Genomic DNA, 18,110 nt, shown 5'->3' with positions numbered 1-18,110 from the left:
AGTCCCCAACCCTTTCCAAAAATGCACGGTTGCAAAACGCATAGATGTGAATATGTACCATAGGAAACCATTTTAAATTAACTGTAGTGCGTTTCTGCAAACTGCACTAAAAAATGCATAGGTTTGAACCTAGACTTAAGCTGTATGTGGACCCTCAGAGATAGTATCAGCAAAACTGGAATCGCATATTTTGCATGTGCAATACATTTTTTACTTTCACATTATTGCTTTGCCTAAATATAGTAGCAGCAGCCCAATCTGATTCATTACAAAGGCTTTTTAGGTCGTTTTGGCTAATTTTTTTTATTCATCAGTAATAGACCTGAATTGTCCACTGAAAATATCAACCACAACAGATCTCAAAGCTATAGGAAAGTGTATTCTTACAAAATTGAAAGTTTTAGCTTTATTTTTTATCAATTGGCCAGTGGCAAACCAGTTTCATGAGCATTTTTTTTTTTTTTTCAGTACCACACTGTATTCATTAAAAAGTTTAATAATCAGACACAAACACGCCCCTACAAGATCTTCTGAGATAGATCTGACCACTATTAGACGACAGATCACTGACCTCTTGCACTATAGAGCAAAAGCAGCCCTACAGCTATGTCGTAAAAAGACATATGAATCAGGGGATAAATGCGGGAAACTATTAGCCAGCATGGTTAGAAACCATAAATCAGCGACCAATATCCCACACATCACCACCTCTAGAGGCAAAGAGGTAACCTTACCCGCACAAATTACTGAAGAATTTAGACAGTTCTACTCTAGTTTATACAACTCGCCACAGGTAACTCCCTCCACTACCGAAATAGAGAACTACATCATGTCCTCCCAAATGTCATCTCTCCCTCAGGAGATCAGAGATGACCTAGATTCACCCATAACCCTGACAGAAATCCAAAGAGCTATAGGGAAAATGAAACCAGGTAAAGCCCCAGGCCCTGATGGCTATACACTACAATACTATAAAACACTTTTTCCTATATTGGGACCCCGCATGGTCACATTGTTTAACATGATAGGAGCGGGTAAAGCCTTTGCTAGAGAAACCTTGGGGGCCCATATTTTGGTGATTCACAAGGAAGGGAAGGACCCGGCAGCATGTGGTAGCTACAGACCCATAACGCTGTTAAATCTTGATCTTAAGCTATTCACTAAAATCCTGGCTGTTCGGATGGCGCAACACCTCCAACAATTTATCCACCTAGACCAAGTCGGATTCATTCTTCTAGGGAGGCTAGAGATAGCACTACAAAGGTGCTAAATCTATTACATATCACCAGGTCCAGAAAAATTCCATGTGTCTTCCTTAATACCGAGGCTGAGAAGGCGTTCGACCGAGTAAGCTGGCAATTCATGTTTGCGGTACTCAGACACATAGGCCTGGGGGGGGGGGTGATGCTTAGCCGAATAGCCGGTATATATTCCACTCCCACAGCACAGGTGAAGGCGAATGGAGTCCTGTCAGATCCCTTCCCAATAACAAATGGGACGAGACAGGGATGCCCTCTATCCCCTCTCCTCTTTGCCCTTTCTCTAGAGCCATTTCTCTCCAAAATAAGATTAAATCCTGATATACAAGGAATATCACTTGGTCCCATGCAACAAAGGATATCAGCCTATGCAGACGATTTACTTTTCTCCTTGACCAACCCGGTAATGTCCCTACCCAATCTCCTTAGAGAATTTGAAATATATGGGAAGCTGTCAAACCTAAAAATTTATTTCTCCAAGTCAGAGGTGATGGGAATATCTATACCAGCCAACAGTCTTCCAAATTTGCAATCGAGCTTTAGATTCAGGTGGACTGATTCTGCTTTGACTTACTTAGGTACGAAAATACCATCAGATCCGGCTCTACTGTATGACAGCAATTTGCCTCCCTTACTAATCAAGACTAGAACATTAATGGATGATTGGAATACAGGTCTACACTCCTGGTTTGAGCGGTGCAATTTAATCAAAATGAGTATATTACCAAAATTTTTATACCTCTTCCAAGCCCTGCCAATTAAGATACCTTCCACATACTTTAAACAAGTGCAAACTCTTTTTACGCGCTTTGTTTGGGCACATAAAAAAACGCGCATCCCAAGATCTCAGCTATTCATACCAAAACACTATGGGGGTCTTGCACTCCCAGACATCCGGAAATATTACCAAGCAGTCCATTTAGGCAGAGTAGTAGATTGGCACAGACATAAAGAATCCAAACTATGGGCACAAATAGAACAACATCAAACAAATATACCTTTACAGACGGCAATGTGGTGCTGGGATTCCCTTCTGTTAGACTTGAAGTCTCATCCCCTCATAGGAAACACTATTAAGCAATGCCTACAGGCAACGTTACAGGCCTCATTAACGGCAAAAGAATCTCCTTTGACCCCGATTTTGGGGAACCCCAAATTTCTCCCGGGAATCACATCTGGGCAGTTTCAGGCATTAAGGAGTTCTAACTATGTTGGAGCCTCGAAATTTGTGAAACAAGATAAATGGCCCTCCATTTCAGAACTAGTGGACCCGATAGGCCCGTTCAAACTTACAACTCCACCATTTTCTTCAGGCAATTCCGAACCCTCGGTCTTACACTAGACCTTTGACCAGGTTTGAAGAAATATGCTCAGACATAGAACCACTACCACAGGCCTTATCCAAGATGTACACCTTATTAAACACACCCCCACAACCACCTAGCTTGCCATGCATCACAAAATGGGAAACAGACCTTCAGTGTACTTTTACGGCAGTACAGAGGCAAAACATGATCGTTCTCTCCCTTATATCCTCAATATGCACTAAAATACAAGAGACCAACTACAAAATCCTGACAAGGTGGTATTTAACACCTAGCCGCTTACATACCATGTTTCCCGGTACGTCAAAACACTGCTGGCGATGTCAGGAGGAGGAGGGAACGATACTACACATGTTTTGGTCCTGTCCTAGACTGACGAATTTCTGGACTACAGTCCGTTCCATTTCCCAAAAATTCACTGACTTTCAGATCCCGAATGACCCGGCATTCTTTCTTCTCCACATATCCACCATACCGCTCAAAACTTATAAAAAATCTATATTACGCCACCTAACAAATGCAGCCAAGTCCTGCATCCCCATGCTCTGGAAGCAGCAGTCCCCACCAACCACATTGATGTGGTTACGGAAAGTAGAGGACATAAACAAAATGGAAGACCTCATAATGACAGCCCAAGATAGACAAGCTATCTATAAGAAAACTTGAACACGTTCTAAGACGGAAGAACATAGTATACATGTATGTTTCAGTAACAGTAGCATGCTAACAGACCTTGTTCAACAAGTCTTCCAAAATGTAATATATATTGTTAAGATGTAATGTCGGGAGGCAGCGACCCCCCCTGTTTGTTTTATACCATTGTGGTATTTTCTGGGCTCTGCCCTTTTCCTTAAAAAACTAATAAAATATATATTTGAAAAAAAAAAAGTTTAATAATATGTCAAAACAGAGTGCACACAAACATTTCAAAACCACAACCCAACATTACCAAAATGAGGCAGTTTTTATACTATATTATGTCAGAGATAATGAGCACACATATAGTAGAGTGACTGGAAAGCATGCAGGCAGCTTAATTAGGCCACTCGCCATGTAAGGCTGGATTCACACCTATGCATTTTTGGTGCTTTTTGCATTTTGCAGATTTGCACTACAGAACGTCTTCCATAGGAAACCATGTTAAATGGACTGTAGTGCAAATCTGCAAAATGCAAAAAGCACTAAAAATGCATAGGTGTGAATCCAGCCTAAGAGGGAGAGACAATGTAGTTTTTATCATGAAAGAAAAATGTATCTTTATAATTTCAGACAGCAGATTACCCAAAAATATTGTGCACTATGTAAGAAACTTTAAGATCCTTTAACCACTTAAGCCCCGGACCATTTCGCTGGCCAAAGACCAGAGCACTTTTTGCGATTCGGCACTGCGTGGCTTTAACTGACAATTGCGCGGTCGTGCAACGTGGCTCCCAAACAAAATTGACGTCCTTTTTTCCCCACAAATAGAGATTTCTTTTGGTGGTATTTGATCACCTCTGCAGTTTATATTTTTTGCGCTACTAAAAAAATAGCGACAATTTTGAAAAAAATGCATTTTTTTTTACTTTTTGCTATAATAAATATCCCCCAAAAATATATTAAAAAAAAAAAATGTCCTCAGTTTAGGCCGATACGTATTCTTCTACATATTTTTGGTAAAAAAAATCACAATAAGCATTTATTGATTGGTTTGGTTTATCGCGTCTACAAAATAGGGGATAGTTTTATGGCATTTTTATTAATAATTTTTTTTTACTAGTAATGGCGGCGATCTGCAATTATTATCATGAATGTGACATTATGGCGGACACATCGGACATTTTTTGGACCATTGTCATTTTTACAGCGATCAGTGCTGTAAAAATGACGCTGGCAGTGAAGGGGTTAACCACTAGGGGGCTAGGAAAGGGTTAATTGTGTCCTAGGGAGTGATTCTAACTGTTAGGGGGCATGGCTATGAGTGACACGTCACTGATCACCACTCCCCATCACAGGGAGCTTTGATCAGTGACAGTGTCATTAGGCAGAATGGGGAGATGCTTGTTTACATTAGCATCTCCCCGTTCTTCCTCACCGTGAGGCGAGGTGCGCGATTCTGCCTGTACATGCCCTTCTGCCGCAGTATATCTGCGTGAGGTGGTCGGGAAGTGGTTAAGTTGCAATGTGGGTCCTCCATGGATCAGACTTGTTTTTCCAGCACATCCCACAGATGCTCAGTTGGAATGAGATCTGGAAATTTTGGAGGCCAAGTCAACACCTCAAACTCATTGTTGTGTACCTGAAACCATTCTTAAACAATTTTTGCAGTGTGGCAGGGTGCATTATCCTGCTGAAGGAGGCCACTGCCATCAGAGAATACCATTGCCACGAAGGGTTGTACTTGGTCAGCAACACTGTTTAGGTAGGTGGTACATGTTAAATAACATCCATATGACTGGCAGGACCCAAGGGTTTCCAGCAAAACTTTGGTCATCTTTGGAGCAACACACTGCTTCTGCTTGCTTTTTCCTCATAGTGCATCCTGATACCATGTCTTCCCCAGGTAAGAGATGCACACGCACCAGGCCATCCATATGATGTAAAAGGAAACATTATCCATCAGACCAAGATACCCTCCATTGCTCCATGGTCCAGTTCTGATGCTCACATGCCCATTGTAGACACTTTTGGCTGTGGACATGGGTCATCATGGGCACCCTGACCAGACTGCTGCTACCCCAGGAACATGTTTACTTACCCCACCAACTTTCAGATGACAATGTAATGATATAGTCCATGTTATTCACTTAACCTGTCAGTGGGAATTAAGTTATGGTTTATCTGAGTATTTTTTTTAAATCAATAAGTTTTTATTGAATATTTCACAGAACAGAAGTGAAAAAACATGTAGAAAAATATTCGCTTAGACATGCATTTCCTCAGTTTATGACACAGTCTTGAGGATTATTCCATAACAAAGTCTATATACAATAGACATGTTAACCAAGGTAAAAAGTGTGATATATAATATATAACTTGCTGGATCAAGAGCGAGGAACACTGCCCCCCTGCCCAGGCACCCCAACCCGGAACGCGCTGCGCTCAGGAGGTGAGCGGCGTCCCCCATCCCTCTTTTGGGGGTTATTGCACTGTTTTCATTCTTAGATAATGTCTAGTGTTAGCCTAAGTAATATATGAAAAGAAGTGATGTTCAAAAAATAAAAATAAAAAAATATATAAAAGGATACAATAATATAAAATAAAATTAGGAAAAAACACAGTCAGATTGTTATTTCCCTTTGGATATGGTTTATAAGTGATACATTTAGGTTTTATGTTTTATTGTGTACCAATCTACCAATTTCCCATATTTTTTTGGGCTTTACTATGATTGTTTTGGGTTGATGCGTATAACATCTTGTACGCTGCATGAGTGTTAGTCGTAGTTATTACTTCATGAAGAGACGGGGTTAGTTGATCTCTCCAATGGCGCATTATCGTTAGTCGTGCACTCAAAAGAATGTCTGCTGCTTTAGTCCTGTACTCTGGTGGAATTAACTCTATGTCCAAGGATAAAATTGCATTTCCTAGGGACACGGGTACTTTAATATTCAGTACTTGTGAAATTGTACCATAAACTCCCTTCCAAACAAGGGATTATATTAGAGCAAGACCAGAGTATATGGTACAATGTTCCCACAGTACCACAGTTTCTCCAACAGGTATTGGAACTTTGTGGGGAGAATTTAGCTATCCTATAGGGTGTCAGATACCATCTGAAGAGGATTTTCTGCAATAATTACCATAGATTTACACTCTTTGTCGCAGCATACGTGATGTGTAGTGCCTTCCGCCATTGTTCCAGGGAGTAAGAGGTATCTAAGTCCTTCTCCCAGCCAGTCATATGAGTCGTTTTCAAAAGACTATCCTTATTCTACAGTATTATAGAACAAAGATATACCTTTAATCATGGTGGTAGGGTTTGTGTAGTATTGGAGTACCCTCCATGGCATCTCAATAGTTGTTTCCAAGTTGGAGCATAGTAGATGTGTTATCCTATGGTATGTGTAATTAGCTAGTTAGCTAGGTTGTATTCTATTTGTATAGCCCTGAAGGTTTTAGGAATTGAACCAATCATTATATCTTAAATTCTTTCTATCCCCTTTTCCACCCAGCTTGAGACGTTTAAGTCAATGATGATGTGTGCTAATCTATAGGTAGGCATTGATATCGTGGAGGTAATAGAGTCCTGAGAGGGAGTATTTAACAAGGCTCTCCATGCATGAAGTGATGCTGTGATGGTGGGAGAAAGTGATGCGTATCTAGGGGTGTATTGTTGGCTGGTAAAAAGAAAGTGATACAGATCGCCTCCTTTAATTATATTTTCCAGTTCTTTCCATCTAGTATTGGGGCTTTGGGGGAACCATGTTTTGATTTGTGCCAATATTGAGGCAGTGTAGTAATCTTTGAGTACTACTAAGCCCACTCCTCCCGCCTTCCTAGTGTTGATTAGTTTGGGAGAATGCACATCTCGCCCTCCTCCCTTGCCAAAGATATTGGTTGATCATGGATTGGGCTTTAATAAAGAAGGCATTAGGTACTGGAATTGGGATGGTCCTAAATAAATATAGAAATTGTGGTAGCAGTACCATTTTAAAGGCTGCTAGTCTCCCGGACCAGGATAGTTCAGTTTTTGCTAGATTTTGAAGTCTGGAGTGTAGTTTGTCCATGAATGTGGAGTAATTTGCTTTGAACAATTCCGCCGTCTTGGGTGTTAAGGTGATGCCTAAGTAATTTATACCAGTGGTGTTCCACGTGTATGGATATAACTGTTCCATTTTACGCCTAGTTTTAGGAGGTATATTGATGCCAAAGATTATGACTTCGTTTCGTTTACTTTGTAGTAGGATATACCATTGAACATTTTGAGTGTTTGATGTATCGAGGCTAATGAGGTCTCCACGTCTGTGATCATGAGTATAACATCTTCAGCTAAACCTATGTCCTGTAATTTGAAGGTGGTTGCATATGTAACTCGCCAGAGGTTCCATGAGAGGGTTGAATATTAATGGTGAAAGTGGGCACCCCTGGCGAGTTCCATTTGTGATATTAAATGGAGTGGAAAGTACCCCCGAGGTGTAAACCTGGGCAAAGGGCTTGGAGTATAATGCCATAATTGCAGAAAATATAGTGCCATTGAATCCAAACTTCTCCAATACCTTAGCAAGATATCCCCAATGTATTTTGATCAAACGCCTTCTCTGCATCCAAAGCTAGGAGCAGAGAAGGCATTCCCTTCAGATTTGCTTGATGGATTATATTAATTAGGCGCCTAGTGGCATCAGTAGTTTTGGTCCTTTTGTAAATCCGGATTGGTCCATATGTATAAGCTGTGGAAGTACAGTCAGGTCCATAAATATTGGGAGTAATAGATGTGCGCTTACCCCAATTGTTGGACCTCCTCTACGGCAAGGTCGTATGGGCTTGCAGATATAACCCTCTGCAGGGACAGAATGTTGATATCCGGGTCTTGACAGCATGTACCACCGACTCCAGTATGGTCCGGATAGTCCAACTGCTCCAACATCAGAGGGGGGACACAGGGATGGAAGAGTCCATAATCAGGAAACAAACATAAGGAGAAGAACTCCAATAGTGTAAATAATGTTTGGGGTTTTATTGGTTAAAATAAACCACAGATATACATTTAAAAGATTCCAGTAAGGAAAAATATTTCTCTAAAAAAGCCGGCATAAAACAAAGGCAAAACGCCCGTGCAAATAAGAACTTCGGAACACGTGATGGCAAGCACTGCGAGGCCACGCCCTACATGTTTCGTCATACGTGACGTCTTCTATGGGGCACGTAGACGACGTCACGTATGACGAAACATGTAGGGCGTGGCCTCGCAGTGCTTGCCATCACGTGTTCCGAAGTTCTTATTTGCACGGGCGTTTTGCCTTTGTTTTATGCCGGCTTTTTTAGAGAAATATTTTTCCTTACTGGAATCTTTTAAATGTATATCTGTGGTTTATTTTAACCAATAAAACCCCAAACGTTATTTACACTATTGGAGTTCTTCTCCTTATGTTTGTTTCCTGATTATGGACTCTTCCATCCCTGTGTCCCCCCTCTGATGTTGGAGCAGTTGGACTATCCGGACCATACTGGAGTCGGTGGTACATGCTGTCAAGACCCGGATATCAACATTCTGTCCCTGCAGAGGGTTATATCTGCAAGCCCATACGACCTTGCCATAGAGGAGGTCCAACAATTGGGGTAAGCGCACATCTATTACTCCCTTTTCTGCAGTCAATGTACATTGGATAAGAGTCTCTTCAGCTCATCAGCTCTCATGGTTCAGTGATGAGACATACTAAGTGGACTTTTTCTTTTCTACTTATTTTTTTGAACCCAGTCATGGACTGATTATAAGTTGTTTTGATGTGAGATTACTTATTTTCAGCATATTTTAATATTTGTTGTTTTTTTTGGGTAATGACTTCATGCACTTGTTGTGGTTATCATTTTTGCTGGGATTCACACATTCATTGTGTCTCCTAGGCACTCTTCAATTATATTACTGCCAGCGCACTTAAGTTTTATTTATATGTTTATCACTTCATGGATATTTGGAGTTTTTTTTGCAGCTGCACTTTGTGAATATTATTTTAATATTTTTCTATCATGTATTGCTCATTAGCGCAGGTTGTTTCCACCATTTCCATAAATATTGGGACATCAACACAATTCTATTCTTTTTGGCTCTATACACCACCACAATAGATTTGAAAATGAAACAACATGAAACGAACAAGATGTGCTTTAACTACAGACTTTCAGTTTTAATTAGAGGGTATTTACATCCAAATCAGGTGAACGGTGTAGGAATTACAACAGTTTGTATATGTGCCTCCCACTTTTTAAGGGACCAAAAGTAATGGGACAGATTAACAATCATCCATCAAACTTTCACTTTTTAATACTTGGTTGCAAATCCTTTGAAGTCAATTACAGCCTGAAGTCTGGAATGCATAGACATCACCAGACGCTGGGTTTCATCCCTGGTGATGCTCTGCCAGGCCTCTACTGCAACTGTCTCCAGTTCCTGCTTGTTCTTGGGGCATTTTCCCTTCAGCTTTGTCTTCAGCAAGTGAAATGCATGCTCAAGCAGATTCAGGTCAGGTGATTGACTTGGCCATTGCATAACATTCCACTTCTTTCCCTTAAAAAACTCTTTGGTTGCTTTCACAGTGTGCTTCAGGTCATTGTCTATCTGCACTGTGAAGCGCCGTCCAATGAGTTCTAAAGCATTTTGCTGAATATGAGCATATAATAATACCCGAAACACTTCAGAATTCATCCTGCTGCTTTTGTCAGCAGTCACATCATCAATAAATACAAGAGAACCAGTTCCATTGGCAGCCATACATGCCCACGCCATAACACTACCATCACCATGCTTCACTGATGAGATGGCATGCTTTGGATCATGAGCAGTTCCTTTCCTTCTCCATACTCTTCTCTTCCCATCACTCTGGTACAAGTTGATCTTGGTCTCATCTGTCCATAGGATGTTGTTCCAGAACTGTGAAGGCTTTTTTAGATGTTGTTTGGCAAACTCTAATCTGGCCTTCCTGTTTTTGGGGCTCACCAATGGTTTACATCTTGTGGTGAACCCTCTGTATTCACTCTGGTGAAGTCTTCTATTGATTGTTGATTTTGACACACATACACCTACCTCCTGGAGAGTGTTCTTGATCTGGCCAACTGTTGTGAAGGGTGTTTTCTTCACCAGGGAAAGAATTCTTCGGTCATCCACCACAGTTGTAACCATATAAAGACTAGAAAAATGGGACTTTAAGAGCACAAGGGTATTTAAACTACAAAAGCATAGGTGTGGTTTTTTAAATTTTATTAACAAAGTACAAAAAAACTGAAAACAGACATAAGGGTTTAAAAACAATTCTAACTAGATATAGAACCTTATTTAGTATACCATGTGGATCCTATCCTGCATACTCCCATAACAACTCTTGTATCTAATTGTATACATTCCAAACATTCATTCCAAAGGAAAAGGAAAACTTCCCCAGACAAGTGGTAGTTAAGAATGTGGAACTGTAATTGTATGGAGCTGCAGGTCTGGTGGTCCAAGGTGGGATGCTCTCTAACTGCTCAACATGTTTCACGTTGCAAAACGCTTCTTCAGGAGCTAGAGGTTCAACTATGTGTAGTAGTTAAAAATGCTACCAGTGGGACAAGCAATCGGTTGTTCGCAACACGACCAGGAGTAATTGTATCTGAGTTGTATCAAAAGGCAGTAGGCAGAGCCAGGAACTTCCAAAGTAACAGAACATCAAGCAGCCATGGGTAAAAGTAGTAGCTATTATAAGCTATGGTTCCATTGATGGATGGAAGGAGGTTCGGGGATGCACCGCTCATTAAACCGATGACTCGTTCATTAATGTAATCTCGGAATGAACGAGACATCGGTTTAATGAGTGGTGCATCCCCGAATCTCCATCCATCCGTCCCTGGAACTATAGCTTATAATAGCTACTACTTTTACCCATGGCTGCTTGATGTTCTATTACTTTGGAAGTTCCTGGCTCTGCCCGCTGCCTTTTGATACAACTCAGATACAATTACTCCTGGTCGTGTTGCGAACAACCAATTGCTTGTCCCACTGGTAGCATTTTTAACTACTACACATAGTTGAACCTCTAGCTCCTGAAGAAGCGTTTGGCAACGTGAAACATGTTGAGCAGTTAGAGAGCATCCCACCTTGGACCACCAGACCTGCAGCTCCTTACAATTACAGTTCCACATTCTTAACTACCACTTATCTGGGGAAGTTTTCCTTTCCCTTTGGAATGAATGTTTGGAATGTATACAATTAGATACAAGAGTTATCATGGGAGTATGCAGGATAGGATCCACATGGTGTACTAAATAAGGTTCTATATCTATTTAGAATTGTTTTTAAACCCTTATGTCTGTTTTCAGTTTTTTTGTACTTTGTTAATAAAATTTAAAAAACCACACCTATGCTTTTGTAGTTTAAATACCCTTGTGCCCTTAAAGTCCCATTTTTCTAGTCTTTATATGGTTACAAATACAATTTTGGGGACGCTGGCACAATTTTTTACTAAGTACCTACAGAGTCACCCTGGTTTTTAGGTACTTGAGAACTAGGACCCTCTTCCTGACATCCACCACAGTTGTTTTCCGCGGTCTTCTGGGTCTTGGTGTTGCTGAGCTCACCGGTGCGTTCTTTCTTTTTTATGGATGTTCCAAACAGTTGATTTGGCCACACCTAATGTTTTTGCTATCTCTCTGATGAGTTTGTTTTGTTTTTTCAGCCTAATGATGGCTTGCTTCACTGATAGTGACAGCTATTTGTATCTCATATTGAGAGTTGACAGCAACAGATTCCAAATGCAAATAGCACACTTGAAATTAACTCTGGACCTTTTATCTGCTCCTTGTAAATGGGATAATGAGGGAATAACACACACCTGGCCATGGAACAGCTGAGCAGCCAATTGTCTGATTACTTTTGGTCCCTTAAAAAGTGGGAGGCACACATACAAACTGTTGTAATTCCTACACCGTTCACCTGATTTGGATGTAAATACCCTAAAATTAAAGCTGAACGTCTGCAGTTAAAGCACATCTTGTTTGTTTCATTTCAAATCCATTGTGGTGGTGTATAGAGCCAAAAAGATTAGAACTGTGTCAATGTCACAATATTTATGGACCTGACTGTATTTCTATTAGCCTTAGTGCAATCAGTTTGGCATATAGTTTCAGGTCGTTATTAAGTAATGATATCGGCCTGAAATTCTGTGGAAGAGATGGTTCCTTCCCTGGCTTGGGCAGGGTGATTAAAAGTGCTTTCAATATTTCTGATGGGAAGGAGGAAGAGGCAGCTGCAGCGTTGAAAATAGTGGTTAGGTGGGTTGAGAGGATGTACTTGAATGTTTTATAGTATTCACCTATATATCCATCAGGACCTGGGGACTTGTTTAGTGGTAGCGTATCAATAGCTTGAGACACTTCCTGGATTGTGAAGGGAGAGTTAAGGTGCATTAGTTGTGTTGGGATTAGTTGGGGAAGAGACATTTTCTTCAGAAAGCCATTTATTGCCTCAGGGGTTGGTTGAATGGTATGTGGATCATCTGCCAAGTTGTACAGAGATCCATAATAATGGCTAAATGTGTCAGCTATGTTTTGTGGGTGATGATGTTTATCTTTAGTGAGTGGGTGTAAGATGTACGGTATCTTGGTTTTGTGCCTGCAGCCCCGTAAGCGTTGTGCTAGGAGTTTCCCCGCCCTGTTACCATTTACATAATAATTCACGTTTAGACGCCTAGTAGACTTTTCAAAATTTCCTAATAGTATTCGAAGATCATATCGAAGTTGGGATAATTGTTTAGAGATTGAGGGTGAGGGTTTTTGTTTATTACTGATTTCTAAGTTGTGAATTTTGTTTGTGAGATCCTATAATTGCTGTTGGTGCTGCCTCTTCCTCCTTGCCCCCAGTTTAATAAAAATACCCCTCATGAACGCCTTCTGGGCATTCCACAGTGTAAACTTATCATCCACTGAATCTACGTTTTCGCTAAAATATTGCAATAAATGTTGGTCCAATATAGTTTTGGTAGGATTTTCCTGTAAAAGAACCGGGTTAGCTCTCCAGATTGGATCAGGGTTCAAGGAGAATGAGTCACTTATTGTCAGCATTACAGACACGTGGTTTGACCACGTAATATCATTTATGGATGCTGCTACAGTTCTGGTGAAGGTCCATTGATCTACTAGGAAGAGATCAATTCGTGAGTATGACCTGTGTGGTGAAGAAAAAAAGGGGAAGTCTTTTTCCCATGCATGAAGGCATCTCCAGGTGTCAAATAAGTTTTGCTGATGTATAGTATTTTGAAGCATTTGGGTTGTTCTGGTGGGGGTGGAGGTGGAATCAAGGTGTGAGTCTTGGATAAGGTTGAAGTCCTGCACATATCACCAGAGCTCCTTTTTGGTGGGCCCGTATCTTTTGAAAGGTTTTGTTAATAAAGCGTATTTGGTTAGATTTTGGGGCGTAGATTCACAATAGTGTACGTTAAGGAGTTAATATCGTAAATTAGTATTATGAATCATCCTTGTGGGTCTGCAATCACTGTTGATGGAATGAAAAAATGTCCTTTATTGCAATAAGAACTCCTCTTTTTTTTGAGCCTGCGTTTGCAGTAAAAATATGGGGGAACTGCTTATTTGTGCATTTTGGGGGGGATGAACTATTGTAGTGCGTTTCCTGTGCACATAGGACATCACTTTTGAATTGTTGAATCGGAGTATTTTAATGTGTGAAGATTCTCAACTCCTTTAGTAAATGAACCCACGATCCCAATGAGGCACCCCAAGACTTTATCAGTCACTTACTAGGTCTGTTTCATTTACAATTATTATTTTTTCTAATTTAGTTTTTTTGATGTTTTGGGTGATCCACTCACTGTCTGTTTTTTTTATTTTAGCAGCTTGGCTTTAATTAGCCACAGCTGCATGCTTATGATAGCCCAATCGTGTTTGGCCACTCTGCACATTATTACTCATACCTATATCATATTATCTCTCACAGAGGCCCCTATTGATTGGTCTACTCACCAACCCAACTCCACCAGTATTATCTGTACTGACACATACCCACCCTGGATGTTGTCCTACATTGGTTGGCATCAGTTGGCGCGCCACCTCAGCTCCCAGAAATGACATTCCTGGGTGACTCATAGCCCTCTGTACTTTACCATCATCACACAGTTACCCTGTAAGTAATACACCCTAGGGGGATTTTTATATCCACCCCATCGCTGCCATCTATCAATTATGCCTCTAAATTTTTTTTTTTTAGGAAATTACAATATTATAGTTTTTATCAATTTTAGATTTACATCACGTGCTTCGCTCCTGAAGATTGGCCCAAGCCATGAACGTGTCGAGCTATAGATGCCGTGTTTTAATAAATATATCGATTCTAACATTTTATGCATACTATCCTGATATTACGTTCCATGGGTATTTATATATATTCTTCATAGGATGGTTGCTTTTTATTGTCTCTTATTGACTTACTACCAATGATAAGGAATAGTGAGCCTTCAGACATATTGGGCATTACTGTGTTTAATTTGTGTGTGTATATATGAATTCATTGGCCTATGTATCACTCTACTGTATAACCTGGTTTACTCTAAATGCTGGACATTAGAGAGGCCCCAGATTATATTGGCTAACTATGTATTATAATTGTTTTATATTATGAACTCTATTCAATGTTGTATCATTACCATGTATGAATCGAATGAATAATTAAATATTAAGTTTACCATTCCATTCATCTATTTACTTGCACCCGCATGCTCCATTTAAAGTCCCAATTTTCCCTTTTCACCCCTTTTTCAGTAACTGAACCCAAACATGTTTTGGATAAAGTGAGTAAGGTTTAAACCCATAGACAGGTTTTTACGGCTATCCAGAGTTTCATTTGTAAGATTTTTTTTATTACCTCCCAATCTACTGACAACATTTTACCAAACAGCAGGAGAGGAGAACTCTTCAACAGCAACACAGGCAGAAATAAAAATGCTTTTCTTTAGTAGAGTAGGATAAAATTAGAACACTGATCAGATTATTTCTGTCTGTGTTCCTGTTGCAGGTTTTCTCTTGCCTGACCCAATTTGCAAACCATGACCAGATTTCGTATCCTTCTCTACTCTATCCAAAACTAACAAAGAACGTGTTGGCTTGACATACACTTTAAATGCTTGTTCTGGATTATGTATTTATTTCCCATTATAAACTTATCAATGGAAGGAGTAGGGCTCTTCATTTTGTAGTTAGAGGAGTGAAAGTTAATTTTAGATAGATAAGGAAGATCCAAGAACTTCAGCAAGGAGAACTCACTTGTTGGTGCCCCCCAGAGATCAAGGCCAGTGGGTGATCCAGTCAAACAGTTAAAAAACTAGATATCAAGTTTAGATGTACAAGCCTTTAAAACAATGATTTTAAACTCTTCTTCAGTGCTCTTCTAATTTCTTGATTCCTTAGGCTATAAATAACTGGATTGCACATTGGTGTTAAAACTGAGTAAATCACAGCCATTATGCGGTCATAGCTTGCAGAGTTAGTTTTGATCGGTCTAACATACATAAAACCCACACTGCCAAAGAAAAGAAAGACCACTGTCAGATGAGCTCCACACGTAGAAAATGCTTTTTTCCTACCTTCAGCTGTCTTTATTTTTAAAACAGTGGAAATTATTTTAAAATAGGATAGAATAATACAAGCGAAAGCAAGGAAAAGAAGAAAGGAATTGATGGCAAAGTCAACTGTAACATTTAGTGAAATGTCTGAACAGGCCAAATTCATGAGTGGAGCAAAGTCACAGAAGATATGGTTAATGCCGTTCGATCCACAAAAGAAAAGACGGGACAACAGGATAATTTGCGTTAAAGGACCAAGGAATCCAATAACCCAACAGCAAGCTGCCAGTTGAAAACAACACACAGTAGTCATTATGGATGGGTACCTTAAAGGGTTGCATATGGCCATGTATCGGTCAAAGGCCATTGCTGTTAGAAGATAGGTTTCTGTAATACCAAGGCTATGAAAAAAATAGATCTGCAATAAACAGCCAACATAGGAGATTATATTAACATTTAATACATTTGTCAACATTTTTGGTATAGTGACAGTGGTGTACCAGATTTCCAAAAAGGAGAGTATACCAACAAATAGGTAGAGAGGAACATGAAGTTGGGGGTGAGTACAGATTAGGGTAATTATTGTAATATTACCACTTAGAGTAAAAACATAGCTGATACTCAGAAGAAGAAACAAGAATGCCCCATATTCACCAAGATCAGGAAAGCCTACTATGACAAACTGCGTAATAAGAGACCGATTTGAAAGTTCCATACTTCTTTTATTAAGTGAGATACAACACCTTATCCTGCAAAAAAAAAAAAAAAGGAATCAAAGCATACAGTCTTTCAGTTTACATTGAACTGCTAAAAGTTTAAATTGGATAGCTTGCAGTTTATTATGGTTAATAAGAGGCATTCTCACAAATATGAGTAGGATCCAAACCAGCAGAATTTTTTTTGTTATAGCTTCCACACTCTTTTGAAAATGTATACAACGGAGACCTTTACTTTTGATTACGAAAGCAAGTGCTTAATTGGGTCCACTCATACTTGCTTTGGTCCCATTTGGCAGACTTGTGGTAGCCACAGGGTCGTGAGATTTCCTTTCCTCTGCAACCTGAATTGAACCCTTAAAGTGGTTAACCCACTTTTGTTACATGCTGCCATATTCTCTGCAGCATTATACTAATTGTCCCTGTGCCTGTGTTCTGTAAAAAAAACTACAGGATTGTACCTGTATGAGCTCCGTTACGGCGCTCAGCTGATTTCTCTCCTGCCTTGTCTTTCCGACTCACAGCTGCAGTGGGCGGGGCTGAACCCTCCGGCTGACGTCAGCTGGGGAGGAGGGGGAGAGAGGAGGAGAGCGGAGATACAGCGCTCCGAGCCGCCGACAATCAGCTGAGCAGCGGGAGCGGAGCTCATACAGGTACAATCCTGCAGTTTTTTTTTTAGATTACACAGGGACAATTAGAGGGGAGGGTATAGCTAGGCAAGATAAGCCAGGTAGTTCAGATGATACAGGGGTCCAAACATACAGCACTGTGCTGTATAACATGCTTTAGGGCAATAGGATCTTTAATTTTTTTTCTTTTGGGTTAACAAACCCTTTAAATCGGATCTAAACCCAGACATTAAAAACCCACAAGGGATTTCATATATTAATGTAATTTCAATTATCTACTGTAGATGCCCATGGCCAGATAATCCCATCATGAAGGTCCTTGCTCAGACTGTTCTCATGATAAGGTGACAACTGTTATGCTTCTGTCAGGGTTTAGTTCTAATTTAACACTTAAAGTATCACTAAACTAAAAAAAATTATAATAATAAATACATAAATCTGCAGGCTGGCTTGCTCTTTTCCTTTAATGTAAGTAAGCTGTGTTTACATATGGCTTACTGTGAAGGAAATCCCCCAGTTACTACTTTGGGGGTAGGGCTAAGCCAAAGCGGGGCACGTCTTGTGACATCGCCTCAGCTTACTGAGGCCCTCCACCCCAGGCTGTGCAAAGTAGATGAGAACTGTCGGTCAAGGATCTGATCTGCCCAAAGGCGTTGATTGGAGGATCAGATCCATGACTTACAGCATAGTTGCCAACATTGTAAAGAAATTTTTAGTGACGCTTTTGGCTGTAGGCGGAGTCACACTATAATTAGGGGGTGGGGCATGCAGTTGCGGGTGTGGCATAGGGAAAAATGTGGTGTGTGCCGGGCCGATACATGGGCGTGGTTTACACAAAGCAGTGGGCGTGGCTTAAATGGGCGTGACTCAGCGGTGTGGTTAGAGTCTGAGATGAATGAGTGATGGAGAGGGAAAGGGGGGAGAGGGATAGAGGGACAGCAGC

General features: G+C 40.4%; 1 protein-coding gene across 1 annotated transcript; it reads right to left on the bottom strand.

The window, feature by feature from the left end:
• Positions 1 to 15,610: 15,610 nt before the first annotated feature.
• On the bottom strand, positions 15,611 to 16,537 carry LOC141117022 (olfactory receptor 6N2-like). The gene has a single exon (XM_073609592.1). It carries the CDS (start codon positions 16,535 to 16,537, stop codon positions 15,611 to 15,613), a length of 927 nt encoding a protein of 308 aa, XP_073465693.1.
• Between the last annotated feature and the right edge of the window lie 1,573 nt (positions 16,538 to 18,110).

This window comes from Aquarana catesbeiana, linkage group LG13 (genome assembly GCF_042186555.1).
Source record: "Aquarana catesbeiana isolate 2022-GZ linkage group LG13, ASM4218655v1, whole genome shotgun sequence".
Classification (NCBI taxonomy): domain Eukaryota; kingdom Metazoa; phylum Chordata; class Amphibia; order Anura; family Ranidae; genus Aquarana; species Aquarana catesbeiana.
This window is presented reverse-complemented; position numbering and strand designations above follow the sequence as displayed.